General features: G+C 36.2%; 1 protein-coding gene and 2 pseudogenes across 2 annotated transcripts; 2 read left to right on the top strand and 1 right to left on the bottom strand.

Moving 5' to 3' along the window:
- Window positions 1-25,123, bottom strand: part of LOC105988431 — a 496,910-nt pseudogene that overhangs the window by 457,619 nt on the left and 14,168 nt on the right.
- On the top strand, window positions 6,017-19,104 carry LOC105988499 (UDP-glucuronosyltransferase 2B31-like). Of its 2 annotated transcripts, none has more exons than XM_013020122.1 (6): window positions 6,017-6,487; window positions 8,164-8,313; window positions 11,189-11,320; window positions 15,963-16,050; window positions 16,804-17,023; window positions 18,828-19,104. In XM_013020122.1, the coding sequence occupies exons 1-6, from the start codon at window positions 6,017-6,019 to the stop codon at window positions 19,102-19,104; spliced, it is 1,338 nt and encodes a 445-aa protein (XP_012875576.1). The 2 variants fall into 2 exon arrangements, with proteins under 2 accessions (XP_012875576.1, XP_012875575.1); XM_013020121.1 differs by having other exon boundaries at window positions 6,017-6,740; window positions 8,165-8,313.
- On the top strand, window positions 13,958-14,856 carry LOC105988426 (annotated as a pseudogene).

The raw sequence follows: 25,123 nt of genomic DNA, 5'->3' as shown, positions 1-25,123 counted from the left end.
ACCAGAACAACAGACAATCTGATATGAAAATTGATGAAAGATATGAGAAGCAAAAATGGCCAATAACATCAAAGTAGATTATCTTAGTCACTCATATCTGCTTCTTAAAAGGCTTTTGAAAAAATTCAGTGGCCCAAATTCAGCCTTCCTTTGATTTCACTTGGACCCCTAGAAAAAAAATTCCAATTTTGCAATAAAAGTGATAAATCAATAGAATTATGGTTTCCTAATTATATATTGTAGTTCTATAGTTATGTCATATTGTTATATTCATATTTATATTTCATATATTTTTCTAATTATATATCATAAATTTATATGAACTTTTATGAAAAGAATAAAACCCAGAATGAAAGTATAAAAATAAAAAAAACCTGGATATCTCTGGGTGATGCATATGGGTGAATCTAATACCTTTTTCATACATTTAAAATTTTTCTAAAACTGAGTTTTGTTTACATTCAAGAAAATATCACAGAATGAGTCCAGATATCCACATTATTCATCAATATGTCAACCGAGAGGTAGTACTCTACTCCTTAGAGGCTTATCAACTGCAGCATCAATAGAGGAGGTGTTTCTGTCCAGAGGGCAATGAAACCAAACACTGATCACAAGTTACTTTCAATGGTGATATAGGTCTCTAGGCTCACTTCAAAGCCCCATGAGTCACAGTGTTTAGGAGTCATAGGGATAATGCAGTAATCTTCCCATAAACTAATGTCACCAGGTTAAATGCAACTTTGAAAGAATGTTTAAGATAGCAATATACAGTCTGCATGTTTCATTTGTGGAGGTTAGATCTAAAAGGCAACTATGCATATAACATAAACAAAGTTCAATGCATTTACACACACACACACACACACACACACACACACACAACTGGCTAACAGAAGATATACTTACTGGAGGAATTTAAAGCCATAACTCCTCTGAACAATTCAATTATTGTTTATCAAAACAAACACTAGGCAGTAACACGTGTTTGGGGAATGGGTAAAGGACAGCACAGGAATGGAGGGAGAAGGGGCATTATATACAATGTACATTGTGTAAAAAACCAACTTTGTAATTTGAGGGTAAGCACGGCAGGGAGAAAATAAGAGAGAGTGATGAAAGGGATAAAATGACCAAGAAATGTTGTGCTCATACCTAACCTGACTTATCAAACCATATCCTCTTTGTATGACTTCTTAGTACTAACAATAGCAACAATGTATATAAATTACATGTACGGCCTGCCTGGTAAAAATTTGGAAATTTATCTCTTTTCAGATTTTTTAAATCTTTTAAATAAAAAATTTACACAAATAATTAGTTTTATAAATTGCACATTTTATATTGAAAAGTATGGTCATGATTTCATAGTAAGAAAAGCTACATGAATATCAGAGGCAAGGAAAATTGCCTCAAAATTGTTTGTTGTTGCATGTTTTTGACAAAAATTTTCTTTTTTTTTCTTTCTTTAAATTGTTAAAATACTGTACAGAGGGGTTACAATTACATGGGCAAGATAATGAGTACATTTCTTATCAAGCATTGTAGCCTCCTCCTTTGTTTCCCCTTCCCATCCCATTCTCTCCCTACACCCCCCAACCTTCCTTCCCCCCTACACCAAAGTTGTAAAATTCGTTTTCGACATAACGACTTGTATGTCTCATTGTTGCAATGGGTCCACCTGTATCCCTAGTTAAACGATTTGTTTTTCCCTTCCCCTCCACAAATTATACCAACATCAAATACAGCGAAAGCAGCGGTTATACCGTGGGGGAGAGACCTACAAAGCAACAAAGAAATAGTCCTATAAATGTGTTAGAAACAATCACATGAAAGAAAAAAACACTAGGGTTCATTTCCCTAACATCACATTATCTGACCTTTTCTGCTTGACTCAGACATATACTAGTTATTGCAAATAAGGGAAACCCTGGGACCTATGTTTCTTTGGGCCTGGCTTACTTCACTTAATATAATTTTTCCCAAGTCTTTCCATTTCCTAACAAATGGGGCAATGTCATTCTTTCTGATGGAGGCATAGAATTCAATTGTGTATATATAGCACATTTTCTTGATCCATTCATCTACTGGTTCCATGTCTTAGCTATGGTAAATAAGGCTGCAATAAACATAGTTGTGCTGGTAGCTTTAGTGTAGTTTTATCTTTGAACATTTGGGTAAATGCCCAAAAGTGGGATTGTGGGTCATAGGGTAGCTCCATGTGGAGTCTTTTGAGAAACCTCCATACTACTTTCCAAAGTGGTTGAACAAGCTTATACTCCCACCAAAAGTGCAGTAGGGATCCTTTCTGTCCACATCCCCTCCAGCATCTGTTGTTATTAGAGTTCTTGATTTTGGCTATTCTAACTGGGGTGAGGTGGTATCTCAATATTGTTTTGATTTGCATTTCTTTTATGGCTGGGAGACTGAGCATTTCTTCATGTGTCTATTGGCCATCCTTCTTTCCTCTTCAGAGAAGTTTCTCTTTAAGTCTTTAGCCCACTTACTTATTGAGTTGTTGTTTCTTTGAGGATTTGTTTTTGGGGGATTTAATTTTTTGAGTTTCAGGTATATTTTAGATATGAGATCCTTGTCCGTTGTATGGCTAGTGAAGATCTCCCATTCCATGAACTTTCTATTGAAGCCATAGTAATCAAAACAGGTTGGTACTGACACAAGAACAGACCTCAGGACCAATGGAATAGAATTGAAAACCCAGAAATGAACCCACAGACCTATAGCCATCTAATCTTCAACAAGGGAGCTAAAAAAATAGAATAGAAGAAAGACAGCCTCTTCAGTAAATGGTGCTGGCAAAACTGGTTAATCACTTGTAGAAAACTAAAGCTAGATTCTTACATATCACGCTGCACCAGAATCAACTCCAAATGGATCAAATACCTCGGAGTCAAAGCAGACACTCTGAAAACGTTACAGGACACAATAGGAGAAACACTAGGTCTCCTTGGCACCGGCTGAAATTTTCTTAATAGAGACCCAGAAACACAACAAAACAAAGCAAGTTTGGACAAATGGGATTACATGAAATGGCAGAGCTTCTGCATGGCAAAGGACATAGCTAGCAAGATCAATAGAAAGCCCATGATTGTTTATATTTTTTATGTCTTTCAGAGCAGTAAAAAGACTTTCCTGTTCACAAAGGAGTGCCAGGCAAAAAGATTATTGTTTTTGTTTCAAATTTATGTTTGTTAAATTTATTTTCACTTGTTTTGTTTAATCAGCACTTTATTACTTTGAAATAGCCTGTTCCAGGTTTATATTTTCTTTCTTTCTTTTTCAGTAATGGTAATTGAATGCAGTCTACTTCCCTGCCAGGCCATCATAGTGCTCATTGAACATAATACACAGATCTTGTGGTTTTCTTTAATTTTTAAAGGAAGTCTCATGTATTTTCTATGATTTGGCCTCAAAGTCTAGATTTTCCTCCATCAGCTTCACCAGTTCCTGCATTATTGATTTCAGGTATTATGCATACTTGACTATAAATGTTCCTTTTTTAAAAAAAATACTGTTTATCTTTAAGTAGCTGTACAAAGCACTTGCCATTCATTGTGAGGGTTTCTTAAATGAGGGCCAAAAGCATGAAAATTACAGGCATATAAATGGTTGGCAAATAGGGAGACTGAGAAGCACAAGCAATTCACAAAATAAAATGTAAAGTTCAGTCATTAAGATGTTTCTAATGTAACTTCTGGGTATTTAAAAAACTGCACAAAAACTTCCTTAAATTAAAAGTATTGAAATTTATAACCTTGAATTTACTTTTCCCAGAGTTGCAAAATTTTTGTAAATAGAAATCATTGATTTTTTTTGTAGTTACTATGAATCAACCTCTTGTTTAAAGACTGAAGGTTAACAGTTAGAATGTACCCTTGTTCTGAACATGTTAATGGATGGCAAAACCCAAGTAAGCAGGTGACAGTCCTTAAGTGCACTTCATGTGCACTTCACAATACAGAGTAGGGAATATGAAATTGGTTCTTCCTTTTTTCCTGATCCAGCCTGGCCTATGATGGCTTGCACTATGGTTCCCCGGGAACGGGGATGACAGGTGAATACACTCACATCCAGCTTCTGATGTTGGTTTGGGGCTTTGTGATCTTTTCTGACCCGTGTCAACTCTGATCTGAACTTTTCTGCTCCATGTGAACAACGATATGAACTTTTCTGACTTTGAACCATAATAAATACCTGAAAGATTGGATATAATTCTACAATTAACAGGAATTGGTTCTTCCTATCTTTTGTATTCAACTATAGTCTAAGAATGCAGAGCAGCAAGGCACCTGTGGATAACACTTGTAATCCTACCTCCTGAGGAGGCTGAGATTAGGGGGTTATGGTTTGAAGACAGCCTGGGCAGGAAAATCCCTGAAACTTTTAACTCCAATTAACCACCAAAAAGCTGGAAAGGATCTGTGGCTTGAGTGCTGAAAGCTCAGGGAGATTCTGAGTTCAAATCCCAGGAACACAACACAAAAAAAGAGAATACAGGTCTAAAAACCAAGTACAAGGTATTATTTTATTGGTTTGAAGTTAAATTATAAGATGAATATCAGAAAAAAGGAAAGGTTAAAGATGAAAAAGATTACTAGAAGGGTGAAGGTGATCATGAACTTTCTAGGTATAACTACTTAAAGATAATAAAAATATTATTTAAAATAAAGTAGTATGGATTTGAGATGTGAAGTGAGAACACTTCTTACATATTCTGGAAAGAAAATCCCAACAGCTGACTAAAGAGTGGAATGATTAATAAAAGTTGGACCAGATTACACCAATAAAGATCATGTGCACATTTCTCCATGGTATTGCAAGCTTAGTATGTTGGACACAGAAAAGTGATGTTGAGGGCCCTTCATACTTAGTTATATGCAACACATTTTGCTGGTACTCTGATTTGACAGTATTAAGATTTAGTTATGTGTGAAAAGATACCATGCATAAACAATGACAAAGCAATAAATCCTTCAAACAAGGAACTAGATATACATACATTTGGGGCCTAAATACAACTCACATGAAATTTGACTCAGAGTCTAAACTCCAACTTTATAATTTAAAAATCACCAGTAAAGCCACTGGGAACTTTTGACAAAATTTAAGATAAGCTCTAAAGGAGAAAGAATTAAGGCACAGAGATACACATTAATTTTATAAGTATGCAACTCCTCTGTATGCACTTCATATCCAAGAAACAAACTGCTACAAATGTAAAATAATTGCCCAGAAAAAGTGCATTTTGCAACTATCCCATTAAAACCATAGTCATAAGTAAATAAACATGGATTAAAATCATATAGAAAGTCTCCTGTTGAGATATTTTAAAGAATAGCTTTGTAAGTGGCATGGATGAGTGAAGTATTTTCTTCATATATCTACTTTATTGCTGTTAATTTTTTATAAAAAAACCAAACTATTCAAAACTCCTCCCTAAGACAGAGAATTGGGGTTTCCTGAAGACGATCACTCTAGGTATGTCACCCACTGGAACTCCCTGTCTTCAGTAGGGGAGAGCCATGGTGTAAATAAGACTTGTCCCACTCGCAGTCATATTCTTAGCAAAGTAAAGCAGCTGTAATATTTTGATCATTTCAGACTTGGGTCAGCATGCAAGGGGTGTGATACATGAAGAGAAGGTCCTCTTGCTCATGACCCTAATGATAAGGAAATCTAGAGGGTGTGGTGTAGGTAACAGGTTAAAATCCTCATGTTAATCCCAAGGCAGCATATACTACTCTAAAATAATATTTTACCCAGGTGATTTATGAATGCAATATTGGAGAATGAGTCTTAGGGAAAGCGTTATCACATAAGCCTGAGTATCCAAGCCCTACTTATTCTCTTGCAATTGTGATTGGATTGTGCATACTTTATGGAGCTATGATAATTAGTAGTTATACTTTAACATCCTGATTGAATTTTCCATGAATATTAAGTGAGGAAAAATTTAGCGAGGAAGACCAACCCAAAAAGACAGCTGACTCTTACCAAGATGTCTTTGAAATGGATGTCCCTTCTTCTGCTGATACAAGTGATGTATTGCTTTAATGCTGGAAGTTGTGGGAAGGTGGTCGTGTTGCCCATGGAGTACAGCCATTGGCTCAATGTGAAGATAATCTTGGATGAGCTTGTGCAGAGAGGCCATGAGGTCACTGTCCTGACATCCTCTGCTTCCATTCTTGTGAATTCCGGAAAATCATCTCCTTTTAAATTTGAGATTTTCCCTACGTCTTTGACTACAGAGGAGTTTGCAAGTCTTTTCAAACGTTGTGTCAATGTATGGACATATGAGTTCCCCAAATACTCAGTCTGGAAATTTTATTCAAGAATGCAAAGCATGTTTGAAGAATATTCTGATGTTTTTGAAATCTTCTGCAAATACATGGTTTTCAATGAGGAACTTATGAAAAGGCTACAAGAATCAAAGTTTGATGCCCTACTAACAGACCCTGTGGTTCCCTGTGGAGAACTTCTGGCTGAGCTACTGAAAATTCCTCTTGTGTACACTCTCCGCTTCTTCCCTGGCAATGAATATGAGAAACAGTGTGGAGGACTTCCATTTCCACCTTCCTATGTGCCTGTTGCTCTGTCTGAGCTCAGTGATCGCATGTCATTCATGGAGAGGGTGAAGAATATGATGAATGTGATTTTTTTTGACCTCTACTTTCAAACATTTAATGAGAAGAAGTGGAATCAGTTTTACAGTGAAGTTCTAGGTAAGCTACCACTTACATTATTATGATTTAATCCTAACTTTTCTGTTGCTTTGAAGATGAGCTGAAATAAATATTAAACGTAAACACCTGAGGGAAATACAGATCAATGACATGAGAGGCTTACATTAGAGAAGCAGTTAAAACTCTGGCCATCTCCTTTTCAGAAACATTTCCAGAAAACAATAACTCTGCTACTTGGACCACAGACAATTTTTAGAAAGCATTATGTATGCATTTTACTATAGTCTTATTTCAGCTAAAAAGAATAATATTCCAGATACCAAGAGCTCGCATGTGTTATTCTAGCTACTTGGGATTCTGACAGTTCAAAGCTAGCTCAGGCAGAAAAGTCCTTGAGAGTTCATCTTCAATTAAACCCCAAAAGACCAAAAGCAGAGCTTTGATTCAATTGTGGTACAGTGCTAACCTTGAGCCAAAAAAAGCTCAGGGAGAGAAGGGGTAACATGGTCTTAAAAGAACTCTACTCATTACCTGACTTGTGCAATTGTAAAATGCTGTACATCACTACTATAATAACATTAAAAAAATAAAAAATTTTAAAAACCTTGAAGACAGTACCCAGACCTGATCTTAACCCCAGGACCTGCACAAAAACTAAAACAAAGAACATGACGTGGGCTGGGAAGTTGGCTCAGTGGTAGAGTGCTTGCCTTGCATTCATAAAGCCCTGGGTTCGATTCCTCAGCACCACATAAGCAAAAAGAAAAAAAAAGAACATGATGTATAAAACCCATCAATATCATAATGTCTGCAGCTATGTAGATTTAGTCCTTATTTATCACCATAACTATGTAGCATCAAGAAAATTGTTCCATCTTTTTAGCTTAGTTTTCTCACTTACAAAGAAATCATTTACCAATAGTTCTAGGCATGATCTTTCACAATTATTAAATAATGTCTATCCCCACAGAAAATATTTTAATTACTGTAACTAGTTCTCTCTATTTGTCTCTGTGTACCTCTCTCTTTTTCTTCTGTCTCTCTCTCCTCCTGGAGAGCAGGAGAGTAATATGATTAGCTTCTCAATATAAACCGCATGCAGTAGCACCACTCAGAATTTAGTTAGACTCTCAAAAACCTACTGTTCTGGAAAATCAAGGATGAACAAAATTCATGTTAAACTGTGGAAACCTCCTGAGATAGCTTCCTTAGAGTATGTGATATTCTTAATTGATTCTGGAAATCCAAATGTTTCTTAATTGTATTTGATACTTGTATCACTTTGAGAGAATATATTTTTTATACAGAGTAATACATGCGTCATTATAAACAAATATCTTTTATCAAAACACAGCATGTAAATGTCTTACCTGCATTATTCCAACTTATTTCAGCAAATCACATGCTTTATTTCTGGGCAAAGTTTTTCATATCCTTCCTATTATGTTCTGTTCTCCACTCAGGAAGACCCACTACAATACTTGAGCTCATGGCCAAAGCTGATATATGGCTCATTAGGACCTACTGGGATTTGGACTTCCCTCGCCCACTATTACCAAATTTTGAATTTGTGGGAGGACTCCACTGCAAACCTGCCAAACCTCTGCCTGAGGTGAACCTGTCCCTGTGGACTTGCTGTTCCCTTTCCCTCTTTCTCTCCCTGTCCCTCTCCCTCTCTTCGCTTTCTCTTTTCCTCTCCCTCTCTTTCTTCTGCTCTTTGAAATGGCTTTGCATCCTCTCTTAGGAGTCTCCATCAGAAAAATAGGTGTGAGAGAGTTGATCCTGTTGATTGTGGACTCATGTATTTCCGTTCAGCACTCTATGTTTCATGACTATCCAGAAAAAGCTAAGATAACTGGTATCTTTGGAGAATATGATCAGTTAAATTGAGCCTTCATTGTTGAAATCACGAGGAGGAATACAAGATTCATGCAAAGATTGTTTATTACATGACTACAATATTCCCCAGGCAAAAGTTGGCTATCCTGAGAAAGAAGCAGAAACAGATTCTGAACATAGATCTTCCTTCCATCGGGGTAGGGAAAGTAGAAAATAAAAACCGTCTGAAAGTGTTTTCATAAGGAGTACATAAGGGAAGCATAAACATAGAGTTCAATTGCTATCACTGCTGATATATAAATACAAAACAATACCATAAATTTTTGTAAATTTGGACAGTTTGTTTTTTTCTTAGGCTTTTGTTTATTGGGAGGATTTCTATTGTTTCAATTTCATGCTGATAATGTAATTTTTATTTCTTACAGATTGAATTTTGTAGTAATTGTTCTAAATTATAAATGTCAGCTTGAAAACTCTGTGTGTGTGTGTGTGTGTGTGTGTGTGTGTGTGTGTGTGTGTGTAAAAGTGTTGGAGCTTGAACTTGGGGGGCCTTACATTCTCCCTAGGTTTTTCCATTCAAGTCTCATGCTCTATAACTTGAGAGAAACCTCCATTTCAACATTTTGCTGGTTAATCAAAAAGTCTGTCAGATTTGTGTGTTGTGGCTACCTTTGAACGTTGATACTCAGCTTTCAGTCTCCTGAGCACATAAGACTACAGGCATAAGCCATTGACAACCAGTGTGTGTGTTTCTATGCGTGATTAATATTACCTAGGCATGTTCTGCATTACAATGGAATCTTTTATACATTATATCATCTTTCAACTCTAATTTTACTCATGGGTTTTCTCTCTTTTCATCAGTATAACTAAGAATTGTTAATTTGACCTTTTCAAAATACTATCTCTTGGTTTCATCGATTCTTGGTATTCTTTGTTTATCTGTAGCTCATTTCATTTTTGTCCCTGCTCTCTACCATATTTTTCTACACCTGATTTTGTGTTTTGTTTGCACCTATTTACCTAATATGTTGAGATTCATCATTTGGTAATTTTTATGTGTCTTTGTTTTAATGCAGACTCTCAAAGTTGTATATTTTAATTTAGTATTGCTGTTTCCCACAGATACAAGTATTTGGGATTCATCATTTTCTTTGGTGCTGGTAAAATATTATATGTCATATTTTGTTCCCTCATTGTTCTACTATTCTTTCTAACGTCTGTTGTTTGTTCATATGTGTCCATATGTGTTTGTGCAAACTTAGTTATACTAGAGGTTAATTTTCACTCTTTTTAAAATAAGTTTTTTATTGTGAACATACTTTACAGAGGGGATACAATTATATGAGCAAAGTAATGAGTACATTTCTTATCTAGCATTGTTGCCTCCTTCTTTGTTTTTCCCTACCATCCCTTCCCTCCCATCTCCACAACTATACTCCCCCTGATCCCGTAATTATCACTTTCATTCCATGATAAGTTACTAAGATACAAAAGTTTATTTTACTAGACTTTGTACTTGCTTTTTAGTCTTGTGTTTTAGCTTGATGTATGATTTACTTTGTTAACGAATAAAACAAATGTGTATTCTGCTGCTGTGCGATGGGATATACTAATATGTCTATTAAGTCTATTTGATCAATAGTTTAGTTAAATCTGTTCTTTGTTGGACTTTGCCACAGTGATTTTCCTATTAATGAGTGTAGAGCATAGAAATCAAATTGCCATCATTATATCAGAATCAATTTTTCCCTGTAAGTTTAGTAATACGTATTTTCAGAAATCGATGTTGCATTATGGTGTAAATCTATCATTAGATATTCCTGATGGATACTTTCTCCTTCATAGTGTTCTTCTGAGGCTTAAAAACTATTTTACAAATATGAGTAAGTAGCTTCTCCTGATTCTTTTTGAATACTGTTTGCTTAGACTGTCAATGTCAATATATTGCTTTCCCTTTGTGTATGTCTTTGATAATGGGGTGAGATTTTTTCCAGAAGACAAGTGTTAGATCTCATCATTCAGATTCCATCATTTAATTAGAAAATTAAGATCATGTAACTCCAGGGCTAAGAAGTGGCGCTGTAACTCAAGTGTTAGAGCACTCGCCTTGAGCTGAGGGAAGAGCTGAGGGACAGTGCCCAGGCCCAGAGTTCAAGCCCCATGACTGACAAAACAACAACAACAACAAACAAAACAATAAATCCAGGGATAATACTAAAAACTATGCACTTAAAGTATTTTCTGGGGTTTTGTGCATGAGATAATATACTCATGTCTATTTTCTTTAATACTGGAAAAGTAATGATAGCTATTATAAGTAAAGCCCAATTACAAACTCCCTGTACTTTTAACTGAAGGCAACTACATTAGCAATTAATACAACTATAAACTAAGAATCTAAGTAATTTCCAAGGCCATCTACCCCAATCAGTATATGAGGGTTCTATTTCTCTTCTTCTTGTCAAACACATAAGCAATGCATACACACTTGCATAACCAGACATACTACAATGTTATTATTCCATATTATATATCTCCTTCCAAATAAAAGTTGCTAGTGAGTGAACTGATCAGATATTATAATAATGTCAAATGTGTTTTTCTGCAGTTGTTCTTTTGTGATAGAGAACATTCTTTCTTCACAGGAAATGGAAAAGTTTGTCCAGAGCTCTGGAGACCAGGGTGTGGTGGTGTTTTCTCTGGGTTCAATGGTCAGTAACTTGACAGAAGAAAGAGCCAACACAATTGCATCAGCTCTTGCACAGATTCCACAAAAGGTAAAGTAAAGCTCCCTCTGGTGGATACTGACAGAATAATACTTTTTCTATGTGAAAAGAAAACTAATTTACAAACCCCAAATAAATTATATGCTTCCAGAACACTACTGAAGACATTATACTACCTTTTATTTAATATTATTTTATTATAAAGATGCTATGTAGAGGGGTTACAGTTACATGAGTAAGGTAATGAATACATTTCTTGTTGAACATTGTTACACCCTCCCTTGTTTTCTTCCTACTATGCCTTCCTTCCCCCTTTCCCCTCCCCCCCATCTGAAGTTGTAAAGTTCATTTCCAACATAGTATCTTGTGAGTATCATTGTTGCAATGGGTCATCCTGTGTCCTTGTTTCAGCATCTTATTATTCTCCTTGCGTTCCCCAAATGAGATAAGTGTATATACAAGATGCAGGGTACCAAAATCAAATACAGTGACAACAGGGGATATACCATAGCGGGGAGAACATACACAGGAAACAAAAACATCACATAATACATTAAAAACAAGAACAACAATTAAAATCTCTTATGCCCATATCTTGGGGTTCATTTCGCTTAGCATCATCTTATATGGCCATATGTACATAGATTTTGAGCTCTTCTGGTCATTTGATAAGATTACCCTAGACATATACTAGTTATTACAAAGAAGGGAAACCATGGGACCTGTATTTCTTTGGATCTGGCTTACTTCACTTTATATGATTTTCTCCAAGTCTTTCCATTTCCTAACAAATGGGGAACTGTCATTCTTTCTAATGGAAGCATAGAATATATATATATATATATATATATATATATATATATCACATTTTTGTGTTCCATTCATCTACTGAGGGGCATCTGGGTTGATCCCATATCTTAGCTATGGTGAATAATGCTGCGATAAACAGAGTTGTGCTGGTAACTTTAGTGTGGTCTTGTTTATAAACATTTGGGTAAATGCCCAAAAGTGTGGTTGATGGGTCATAGGGGAGCTCTATGTGGAGTCTTTTGAGGAACCTCTATACTACTTTCCAAAGTGGTTGAACAAGTTTACACTCCCACCAACAATGAAGTAAGGTTCCCTTCTGTCCACATCCCCTCCAGCAACTGTTGTTATTAGAGTTCTTGATTTTTGCCATTCTAACTGGGGTGAGGTGGTATCTCAATGTTGTTTTGATTTGCATTTCTCTTATGGCTAGAGAAGTTGAGCATTTTTCCATGTGCTTATTGGCCATTCTTATTTCCTCTTCAGAGAAGTTTCTCTTTAAGTCTTTAGCCCACATATTAATGGGACAGTTGTTTCTTTGGGGATTTGTTGTGGGGGATTTAGTTTTTTGAATTCTAAGTATATTTTAGATACAAGGCCCTTGACATCAGACTACCTCTGCCTATTTGAAAAAGGAGAGCTGAAGAGCCAAGAGGCTATAGATATGGGATAGGAAAGAATTCAAAAACTTCCACAACAGTAAAGATTATTAGTAACTTCCTTTTATGATACATAGAAAATAGTTTGGTATGTTTGTGCAAGTTGGTCTTTTATGGACTGTACTTTCGTTTCCCATCTGATGTAGGTCACTTCTAATTAAATAAGTTAGATTCATCTGGAAGCACAGTTACAGTAATGTTTGCATGAATCCTAGAACATAATACTATCAAATCATGTTTATGAGGAGAGTTTGCAGCTTGGCAGATTTAAAAATCAACATTATCATCAAGGTATTAGAAAACAGTTGGACAAACTTTCCCAACATCACAATTAAGCGGCCATACTGTTATAAACCAAGTGACAATAAATTCTTCTGTTTTGTATTATTATTATTATCTTAAGTTGTTGTAGAAAAGAATTAACAAAGCAGCTAATGAATGCAGTATATCTTGATCAATGTCACTCCTTTGGACATTCTCACCCACCCCTCTACTGCATATCTTTTTCCTTGCTCTACTTAATTGTGCAGGACATACATTGGATTCTTGACTGCATTTTCTACCTCTTCTCTTCATCATTTTCTTACTCTGTTCCCTTTGACCCCACTCCACACCAAGTCTTTCTTCTTAATACTTAAAAACATTTCTAATTCTAAGCTAGATGCTGGTAGCTGACACCTGTAATCCTAACTACTCAGAAACTCAAGGACTAAGGATTTAGGTTCAAACCAAGCCCTGACCAGAAAGTCCTTCAGAGTCTTATTTCTAATTATCCACCAAAAAAAAAAAAAGTGGATCTTCTGATAGAGTAATATCCTTGAATAAGAATCTTTGAGTAGGCTCTGGGATAGTGCCCAACCTCTGAGTCAAGCCTCATTGCTGGAATACACATAAGATATATAACTCTATTTATATTTGCACCTTCTGGATTAAGACTAAAAACTGACAGTCATATTTTTTATTTTGAGTAGTGCTTGTTTTTATTTAAAAGAAGTTGTAAGGTTTTCTAGTTGGAATAGTTAAAATAAACTTATTCTCAAAAGTAACTATTAGGAATGGCCTAGCATGCTAGTAAGTAGTGGAGCTGTGAAGTCAGTGGGCTCTGGGAAATTGGGCCAGGGGTGGAGAGTTTGGGTGGAGAGGAAATTGGGGGGCGCAGGAGTCAGGGAGAATCACTTATAAATGGCACCCAAGCAGGACCCAAAGCCTCAGTTCCAGCAGGATGAGCGAGTGCCCTGCTTTCAAGGACCTCTCCTTTAAGAACAAAGTATGCCTAGGCTGCCCCAAAAGGCAAGCAAGTGAATGGCTGTATGCATTACAGCGATTAAATAAAAATTGCATGAGTGGGTTCCAGACATCAGGGTACTCATGGACGTGGACACTAATCTGCAGAAGCCACTTGAACGTTAAAAGGATAATCAGGAGCAGTAAGCACAGGGGAAGATGAGAGGGGCTGCAAGAAAAGACGTGTGGCCAGCTGCAGATGAGCTTTGACATGAAAACCAAATAGGAATAAGCAGGAAACATCTGGCAGTGAAGATGGTGGCTGTACCAGCCTCCTCGGGAGAAAAGGGCCCCCGGTGGATCGTACTGTGGAAATGCTGAACTATTTATGCGCAGAGTGGAAGTTAAAGTAATGATTGTGGAAGAGCTTAAGCCATGGCTTCTTGATGATTGCGACTTAATTACCAGACAGAAACAGTTCTTTTATCTTCCTGCTGAGAAGAATGTGGATTCCATTCTAGACGATTATGGAAACTAAAAGCAAACTGGAGAAAACACAGGTAATGATGAGTACACTGAATGAAGTTGTGGCCAGGATTAAAGAGGACTTTGATGTGATGGTGGGCACCTGACTGCTCTACAAGTTTGAGAGGCCTCAGTAAGCACAGATTCTCACTGCAGGGACCACCCTGACACGCCCATGTCCCACCAGTGGGTTGCGCCCCTCTCTTGCGACTGTTGGCTCGCCTTGGAGCAATGATGGGCAACACCCTGCTGGATGAGAAGCGCCTGATGCCGTTCCTGACCTCTCTTCACGATTTCCTCAAGGCCCTGGTCACGAATTCTGGGATCTTCCTTAGTGCCAGCGATTACGAGGACCACTGGAAGGTCGAGTGAGCACTCGCGTGGGGTCTGTGGAACTCGTGCTTGCAAGTGCGCGCGTGAGTGGATGCGTGTGACGCGTCGTTCCTCCTCCCTCTCTTGGACAGATGGTGCATTCTGAAGATGGTGGCTTGCCAAAGAATTGCACGTTGTGTCGTTCATTTTAAGCAGGGAAAATAAAAGGGGTCACCACTGCTTTTCCTCTTCTTCTTTCCTTCATTTCCAAGTCGCTACCAGTGGACCCAGTGATAGACAAGAGACAGCTGTGGCGTTGTTGCCCAGGTGACAAATCGACTTCCACTCTGGTGATCTCTTCCTCTGACATGACTCTCTTTGATAATGCATCCCTGTTAACGCCATGTCACCAAGCCGACCCAGTGCCAAAGGCCAGGATGTGTGCAAAGCCGCACCTTGCCTAGGGTGCTTAGTTGGGTTTTCCTGGTGCTTCACGCATAGCCCCATCCTCACAGCCCTCCTCACTCCCTACACATTCCACCTGCTCCCTTGTCAAGATTGCTGGCTTGCTTCACTGGTTTTGTATTTTGTGTGGAATGTACCTTTACCATGGTAGATGCAAGTCATTGTGTAGCTACAGTTTTCTGGAAATGTCAGATTCTTTTACCACTTGTTTTTCAGACCTTCAATCATAATTTTACTTAAAAAGGTAACTATTGGATTTTTTAACAGATAGAAAGAGGCAAATTACAATATATAAAGTATAAATGGGCACAAGTAAACAGGTTCTAATATGACCCAAGGGAATATGAAATTCTTAACATCAGAGTTAGGATAAACTACGTAAAAATAGGTAATTGAGTAATTTCCACAATATAATCACATGACTAACTTACATTTTTAATATTCATGGTTATACTTATTTCATTATAATGTCCATGAAGTATAGATATTCTCTGTTACAGACCTTTGGCAATAGTTTTTTAAATGATATATTCTATTTTAATTCTTTAAGCTATGAAAATGTTCAGCTTGATATACTCTGTTCAGTTCTTCTAAAATGTCCACTTCAAGGAGAGGACTCCTCTCTCTTAGAATTCTTAGGAATCAAGCATGCTATAACTTGACATTTGAGATATTGCATAATATTTTTCTCTACCTAACAGGTTTTATGGAGATATGAAGACACCACACCAAAAACCTTAGGATCCAACACTCGGCTCTACAAGTGGATCCCTCAGAATGACCTCCTTGGTAAAACTCTGTAGAATAAACAGTAAAAACATAGCACTCGATTAATATAATAGTCCAATAAGAAACAAATGTGTTATCTCAAAGTCATACACTAAACTTTGTTCATAGTTTAGTATGAATAACTTACAAAGTTGTCATGTTAGGGTACACAGCCATTCTCCCTGGGTAGAGAGGCACTTTGTGATTGGCCTTCCATCTTTTATTTTAGCTTTCCTTATTTTCCAACAGCAGATGGATTTCAAATGTCATTGAGAATGACCTCTTCTCTTGTATTGCATGGGGCTCGGCACTTTTCTCAGTGAAAATACACAAATGTTATTGTGATGCACTAGCACATTATTCAATGAAGTGTGGCCTGTATTTCTATTAACACCAGTACTGCAGCCATCCCAATCCAGCATGCCCTCCATATCACATGCCATGACCTCACTAGGTTTTCATATGAACATGCTACACATGTCTCCAGAGTTTCTTCAATTAAACATGATAGATCTTTTATAAAAATGTTTTTATAAAATCATTTGGGTTTGTTCTCCTTTGTCAATCATCTTTGCATTTTTCAAGTCTCAAGCCACACAAAATGTGTTCAGAGTCTTCCCTTGTCTTTCCAGTGAATTTTGGTTCTTGTTTCTCTGAGGTTTAAAAGCTTCATGACTGTGTAGAGAGCACTCACATTGAACACACTGTATTGTACCTTTCTCATTTCATTCCTAAAACATACCTGATCACTTTGTGGAATTTCCCCAAATGCAGGTCATCCCAAAACCAAGGCCTTCATCACTCACGGTGGAACCAATGGTGTCTACGAGGCCATCTACCACGGAGTCCCAATGGTGGGCATTCCTTTGTTTGTGGATCAACCTGATAACATTGCTCGGATGAAGGCCAAGGGAGCAGCTGTTAGACTGGACTTTACCAGGTTTTCAAGTGAAGATCTCCTCAATGCTTTGAAGACAGTCATTTACAACCCTTCGTGAGTATAACTACCTTTCCATTAGATCCTATTTAGAGAAGGAATCTTCTCATCAATGACAATGCATCTTATCCCTTCAAGGAAGCTTATTACTTAATAATTTAATTGAGATTCTCTTGATCTGTGTTTTTGTTTTGTATTGTTCTGGGGCATGAACTCAGGGCTATCCCTGAACTTCTCACCTAAGGCTAGCACTCCTCCACTTTGAGCCACTTATGGTTTTCTAGTTGCTAATTGAGATAAGAGTCTCAGGGACTTTCCTTCCCAGACTGGCTTTGAATGGTGATCCTCAGATCTCAGCCTCCTGAATAGCTAGAATTCCAGGCATGAGCCACCAGTGCTCAGCTTTCTAGCATGTTTTTATATTCAACTACAAAGTAATTTCAGAGTTGTACTTGATCTCACAGATTAATTAGGTCAGCAATTATTGAAATCATTTCTACATATACAAATAAGAACAAATAAGAAATGGTTTAATCAAATAACTAAAATGTCTCTTTTTTGCATTTCCTGAGGCTTGAACTCTGGACCTGTGCACTGTCTTTGAGCTTTTTCACTTAAGGTTATTATTCTACCACTTGAGCTACAGCTCCACTTCTGGCTTTTTTGGTAGCTACTTGGAGAAAGAGTCTCAGGGACTTTCATGACTGTGCTGGCTTTGAGACATCTTCAGATCTCAGCCTCCTGAGCAGCTAGGGTTATGGGAATGAACCACGAAAACCTGTCTTCAATCAAATATTCATTTGCCAGAAAACTCATTTTATTGTCATTGTGTTAACAGATGTAATTAATTACCTATAATGCAGAGATCATGAAATAGCATGTTTAATTTGGAAAATTCAAATATACACTGTATATTTTGCACATATATAATATTATATATATTCTATCTTCATAATCATAAAATTTACTTGGCTTTCCAGAGTTGTCAACAGACAACAGTAGACTTAGGAGACATGTGTAACAGCACAACACAGCAAGAAGGGCCAATCATACCATAGCACAAATAGAAAGGCTAGTACAGCTAATTGAACCTTTTAATTTTGTTGGTACTAGGGTTTGAGCTCTGGTTTGTTAGGTAAATACCCTATTATTCAAGTCATGCTTCAAGTTCTATGAAACTTTTATATTATTTACATAATGTTTTTCTAATAAACAATGTGATATGGCCTTTTATTTCCCATGTTTAGAGTTGCTATGTTAATAGGATAACTAAAAGCTCCCTGACTATTGACTTTAAAGAAACTCCCCCCGTAATAAGATAAAAGCAAGCTCCATCACATAGAAGGGAGGAATTGTAAGGAAAAAGAAAATTAAACATCAAAAAGAAAACCATTGACTACATGGTATGGGAAGACGTGAAGTGACAGGAAAATATTGAGAGTCTCTATGGCTTTAAAGTTAACCAGTACAAGAAGCAAAATAGATGCCTTTGAATATGAGATACTATACTTTGATCAAAGTAATATTATTATGTGAGCCTTTCTGTAAAAATTGCAGGTTTGAGACTAAAAATAAAAACAAAAGGCAGAAGGGGGGGAATGAGAGATCAGCAGACATTTCACCTACAAGGGTGAATTCTTTAAAAACTTCATAACTTCTCAAATAAATATTACTCATTTAAGAGTATCCATTTCAAATGCAAATACTGGGTGTGGGCAAATGAAAATGAAACACTAAGGTAGTATGTCCATTTGGTTTAACTTGGGTTATTTCTATGGCAGTTTACTAAACTTTGTTAGGATTAATATAATCAGCAACATTAAATCCCTTTAAGATAGGTATCTCTGTGTTTTTCTTTTAGCTATAAAGAGAATGCAATGAGGTTATCAAGAATTCAACATGATCAGCCAGTGAAGCCTCTGGATCGAGCTGTCTTCTGGGTGGAGTTTGTCATGCGCCACAAAGGAGCCAAACACCTTCGCCCAGCTGTCCATGACCTCAACTGGTTCCAGTACCACGCTCTGGATGTGATTGGCTTCCTGCTGGCCTGTGTGGCAGCTCTCATCTTCATCTTCACAAAATGTTGCCTTTTTTGTTGCCGGAAGTTTCCTAAAAGTGGAAAAAAGAAAAGAGAGTAGTTGTAAAACCAAGTGGCAGCTGGTAGTTCTGTTAATTACTCCAGCAAGATGACTTTGTAATGGATTGGGATCTTTCCTAGTGTGGCAAGAAAAACTTTAACAAGTTACTTGCTCAAGTCAGATTTTGAAATTTCTAGCTGAATGTCAGAAGGGAACTCCTACAACATTTTCTGAGCTTACTTAAGTTTCCCAAGTTTTATGTGGACATAGACCATTAAAAGTCCCTTCATAATATAAATAGGTTTTGAAAATATTTAACCTCCTTTATCTTCATTTGAGAGTACCACGTATGTTTTTATTTATAAGAAAGATGTACTGTAGTCAAGTTTGTGCAGCAATATTTACCTTCTCAATTTGTGACCAATAATACATCACTGAGATGTTTATTTCCCTACAAAGTCATTCTCAATTTAACTAGAAATGAAATGATTTCTCCCTGTTCTTCACTATAAAATTAGAATAGTTTGGAAACTCTTTGCTTTGATGAACACATTTCTTTTTGTCTTAGACATTTATAAATATTGAAGTGAAGGTTCTCATTTCAGCTTTTGAGAGTAGATGCACACTCAATTGTTCAATTGTTCCTCTCTCCAACTAAACTCATGCACATATAGGTGCAGGATTTGCAGTTTAGTGTACAGCTTCACAGCTATGTTATAAGGTTTAGACAGTTTATTGTAGACCTTTGTTTTCACTCAGAGCCTTGGCACTGTCCTGAGCACTTTTGCTCATGGCTAGCGCTCTACCACTGCCACAGTGCCATTTCCTATTTTGTTCTGGTTAACTGGAGAAAAGAGTCTCATGGACTCTCTTGACAGGTTGGCTTTGAACCATGATTCTTCAATCTCAGCTTCCTGATTACCACTCCTGGCTGTGTCTACAGAAGAATTTTTAAATAATGAGTATTCTAAATTTCCCACTTTTCAAATTCTAGTATGATATTTTCCTTTCTATTTTAGTCTTCACAGGAAAAAATAAATAAATCACTCAAATAACTTGAAGTAGCCATTTTCCTTAAATGCTAGAACACTATGTCCAAGTTACACAGGAGATTGAATTCCACAAGATTACTCTTCAAAGCCAGGAGAAAATCAATTTCCACGTTAACCAGGAAAAAGTAGGGTTAGTGCCTTGGAAGTGTTAGATTTCTAGCCCAAGAGGTAATAATTGTTGAGACATCAACTGTGACTGTCTTATGGGGCAATTATATGATATATGTGCACTTGAAAAGAAAAAGTGTTGTCTAATACATCCTTTTACAAATTTAGGAGGCAAATTGTGCAATTTACTGTTAGATACATCCAGCCTTAGCACAAACATATTCTTTAGCACCATTCAGAATTTAGTTATACTCTCAAAATCCCACTGTTCTGGAAATCAAGGATTTGCTAAAATATAGAAACCTCCTGAGATAGCTTTCTTGAGTATGTGATTTTATCAATTGAGTCTATAGATCTAAAGGTTTCTGAATTTTTATTTGATACTAGAAGTATCAAACAAAAGTATCAAATAGATTTCAAAGAATGCATTTTATCTTCAGAATGATATGTGTCAATTTAAATAAATATTCTTGATCAAAACACAATATGTAAATGTCTTGCTTACTTTATTCCAACTTTTTTCAGAAAGTCACATGATTTGTTTCAGATCAAATGTCTTCATGATCCTTCCTATTATGGTTTATTCTCCATTCAGGAAGACCCACTACATGTGTGAGCTCATGGCCAAAACTGATATCTGGCTCAATAGGACCTACTGGGATTTCCACTTCCCACAACTACTGTTACCAAATTTTGAATTCATTGGAGGACTCCACTGAAAACCCGCCAAACCTCTGCCTGAGGTAGACCTGTCGTGTTGGCTTGGTGCTCCTTCTCCTTCTTCCTCTCCCTCTCTCTTTCCTAACTCTTACTTTCCTATCCCTCTCCCTCTCTTTTTTCTTTTCTTCTTTTGAAATAATTTTGCATTCCTTGCTCAGGGGTCTGCATCAGCATAATAGACATGAGAGGGGGGACCAATTATCCTATTGAATATGGTCCACTGCAATTATCTAAGTTTCATGACTGTCAAGGAAAAGTGTAGGATAACTGGAATCTTTGGAGAATACTGTCAGTTAAATTGAGTTCACTGTTGAAGTCACAAGGAAGAATAATTGATTCATTCAAAGAATGTTTACTAAGTGACTACAACGTTCCAGAGGCAAATGCTGCCTATCACGAGAAAGGAAGTAGAAACGGATCCTGAACCCACATCTTAATTCTATTTGGATAGGGAAACTAGAAAATAAAAATTGTCTGAAAGTGTCATCATAAGGAATACCATGATGTTCAGTAAACACAAAGGAAATATGAACATAGGATTCCATCTCTACTACTGGCAATACACAAATATGACACAATACAACTCAATATAATACACTGCAATACAATAAAAATCTTGCATAAATGTTGCATTTTGTTTGTTCTTGGGCTTTGTTTAGAAAGATTTTCCTATTTATTATTTGTTCTTGGGATTTTGCTTTTTGGGAGTATTTTTATTGTCTCAATTTCATTGTGTGCTGTTTTTATAATTAAGTTTGTATTAATTCTTGATTAAATTTCATAAGAATGCCATAATTTTCCCAAGTGTTCTAGATTATATATGATCAATTTCAAAACTCTGTGTGTGTTGGGTGTGTGTGTGTGTGTGTTGGGTATGTGTGTGTGTGTGTGTATGTGTGTGTGTGTGTGTGTGTGTGTGTGTGTGGTGTCTGTCAGTACTGGAACTTGGACTCAGGATTACTTCATTCTTACTTGGCTTTTCCACTGTAAGGCTAAGTCTCTTTTATTGGAGACATACCTTTATTTACAACTTTTGCTGGTTAACCAAAAATTTTGTCAGAATGTGTGTCATGACTGGCTTTGAACTTTGATACTCAGATCTCACTCTCCTGTGTAGTTAGGACTACAGGTGTGTGCCCTTGTTTATGTCTTCCTGCGTGTGTGTGTGTGTGTGTGTGTGTGTGTGTGTGTTTAATAAAACTTAGTGGTCTTCTCAATTACAATGCTGTCATTTATATATTATGTAATATTTTATCTCCATTTTTATTTATGGGTTTTCTGTTTTCATTAATATAACTAAGGCTTATTAAATTGACATTTTCAAAGCATCAATTCTGTTTTAATAATTCTAACCATTCTGTTTTTATCTCTAGTTCATTTTTTTTCCTGCTTTCTAAAATAGCTTTTCTACAACTAATTTTGTGTTTTGTTTGTACCTATTTACCTAAAAAAATTGAGAATCCTCAGTTGGTAATTTATTTCTTTGGGTCTGTTTTTAAGGTAGGCACTCAGATGTATAAAATTCTATTGAATATTGCTGTATCAGACAGATAAAAGTATTTGATGTTGATAATTTTATTTGGTGCCATGAATATTTTATATGTCATATTTGATTTCTTCATTGTTTTACTATTCTTCCTAATGTATATTGCTCGGTCCATATGTGTTTGTACAACATTAGTTATTCTTCTGGTTAATTACCACTTTTATTCCTTGATGATTTGCTAAGATAAGAACTTTATTTTACCACATTATATATATATATATATATATATATATATATATATATATATTTAGCATTACATTTTAGCTCGATAAAGTGATTGGCTTTGTAAAATGTTTTAGGTAATCAGCAAAACAAAAGTATATTCTGCTGTTGCAGGTTGGAATACACTAATATGTCTATTAAGGCTACTTGATCTCTAGTTTAGTTAACTCTGATCTTTGTTGGACTTTGAATGATTTTTCTATTAATGAGGGTAGAGCATGGAAATCAAATCCCTACCATTCTATCAGAACATAGTCTCCTCTGTAAGTGTAGTTGTATATATTTTAGGAAGTCAGTGTTCTGTTATGGGATGTATTTATCATTAGATATCCTTGATGGATTCTTTCTCCTGTATAGTAGTCTTACTGTCTTCTGAATGATTTGGACTTGTAACCTATTCCTCAAATATGAGCAATTAGCTACTCCTGATTCTTTTTGAGTACTATTTTCTTGGACTATCAATATCAGTATATAATTTTCAGTTTATGTATGTCATGATATGTCATTCAGATTCTATTGTTTAGTTGGAAAATTAAGATTATTGACATCTAGGTTGATTACTAAAAGTGTACACTGGTACTGGTAATCTATTGCTCTTTTCTGGGGTTTTGTGAGTGATCTATACTCATGTCTTTCTTCCTTAATTAAAAAAAATAATCATTAGCATTGTAAGTAAAGTGCAATTACAAACTCACTCTAATTCTAACTGGAGGAACCTACACTAACAATTAATACAATTATAAATGAAGAGACTAAGTAGAATAATTTCTCAGGCCATCTACCCAAATCAAAGTATGAATTTTCTGTTTCTCTTCTTCCTGTCAAATACATAAACAATTATATGTACACTTACACAAATATACATAATGGAAGCTTATGTTTCATATTTTACATCTTCCAAATAAAATGCACTATTGAGTGACTTGAGATCCAGATATTTTAACAATTTCAAAATTGTTTCTCTGTAGTTGTTCTTTTATTCTTTTTTTTTTTTTGTCGGTCGTGGGGCTTGAACTCTGGGCCTGAGTGCTTTCCCTCAGCTCTTCAGCTCAAGGCGATGTAGTTGTTCTTTTGTGATGAAGAATATTCTATCTTCACAGGAAATGGGAAAGTTTGTCCAGAGCTCTGTAGACAGGGGGTGGTGGTGTTTTCTCTGTGCTGAATGGTCAGTAACATGATAAAAGAAAGAGCCAACACAATTGCATCAGCTCTTACACAGATTCCACAAAAGGTAAACTAAAGCTGCTGGTGGATATTTATATAATGAATTTGTTAAACAGAAAAGGGTTTGAGTGCCAACACTTGCTATATGAAGAGGACTTGAATTTATAAAACACAAATAAATTATATCCTTCAGGAACTATACTTAAAACACCTCACACTGACTTTGTCCTATTTGAGTAAGGAGAGTTGAAGAACCAACATAATATATGTATAGTGCAGGAAAGAATGCAAAAAAAAATCCTCTAAAACAGTAAACGGACATTAGTAACTTATTATCCAATACATAGAAATTAGGTCAGTGTACTCGTGTCATTTGAACTTTTATAAACTACATTTTAGGTTCCTGTTTGATGTAGGAAAGTTCTAATTAAACAAGTTATGTTTTTCTGAAAAAGCAGTTACATTAATATTTGCATTGCACATGGACCACAATATAACAATTCATATATACTTATGAGGATAGTTTATAAATTAGAAATCAGTTTACTATTTTTGACCATATGTATGAAAAAAATTTAGAAACCTCTCTCAAAAGAAGTGGTGCTGTGGCTCAAGTGGTGCAGCACTAGCCGTGAGCTCAGGGACAGTACACAGGCCCTGAGTTCAAGCTCTACAATTGACCAGAAGAAGGAAGGAAGGAAATAAGGAAGAAAGGAAGGAATGAAATAAGGAAGGAAATAAGGAAAGAAGAAGAAAGGAAGGAAGGAAGGAAATAAGGAAGCAAGAAAATAAGGAAGGAAAGAAGGAAGGAAGGACAAGTGAACAAATAAATCTTAGAAAAACCACTCTTAGTGGCCAATACACAGGGCAAGACCACTCAACATTCCAAACAAAAAAAAAAGGAAGAAAAAAACTCTCTCAAACTTTGCAGATTTTAAATCAACATTATCATCTAGGTATTAGCAAACAGTTGAACAAAATTTCCCAACGTCACAATGGGTTAAAGTGGCCATATTGTTATTAACCAATAAGCTCTTCTCTTTATTATTGTTATCTTTAAGTAGTTCTACAAAGGAGTTAACAAAGCAGTTTCTGAATACATTATATCTTGATCAATGTCACTCCTCTCAATATTCTTTTTTTTTTTATTTGTGAACTTACTGTAAAGAGAGGTTACAATTACATGGGCAGGATAGTGCGTACATTTCTTACCAAGCATTGCAGCCTCCTCCTTTATTTACCCTTCACATCCCTTCCCAGCCTCCCC

This window comes from Dipodomys ordii, unplaced genomic scaffold (assembly GCF_000151885.1).
Source record: "Dipodomys ordii isolate 6190 unplaced genomic scaffold, Dord_2.0 Scaffold49, whole genome shotgun sequence".
In the NCBI taxonomy this organism is placed as follows: Eukaryota; Metazoa; Chordata; class Mammalia; order Rodentia; family Heteromyidae; genus Dipodomys; species Dipodomys ordii.
The sequence above is the reverse complement of the archived record's forward strand: the minus strand, read 5'-3'. Positions and strand labels throughout refer to the sequence as shown.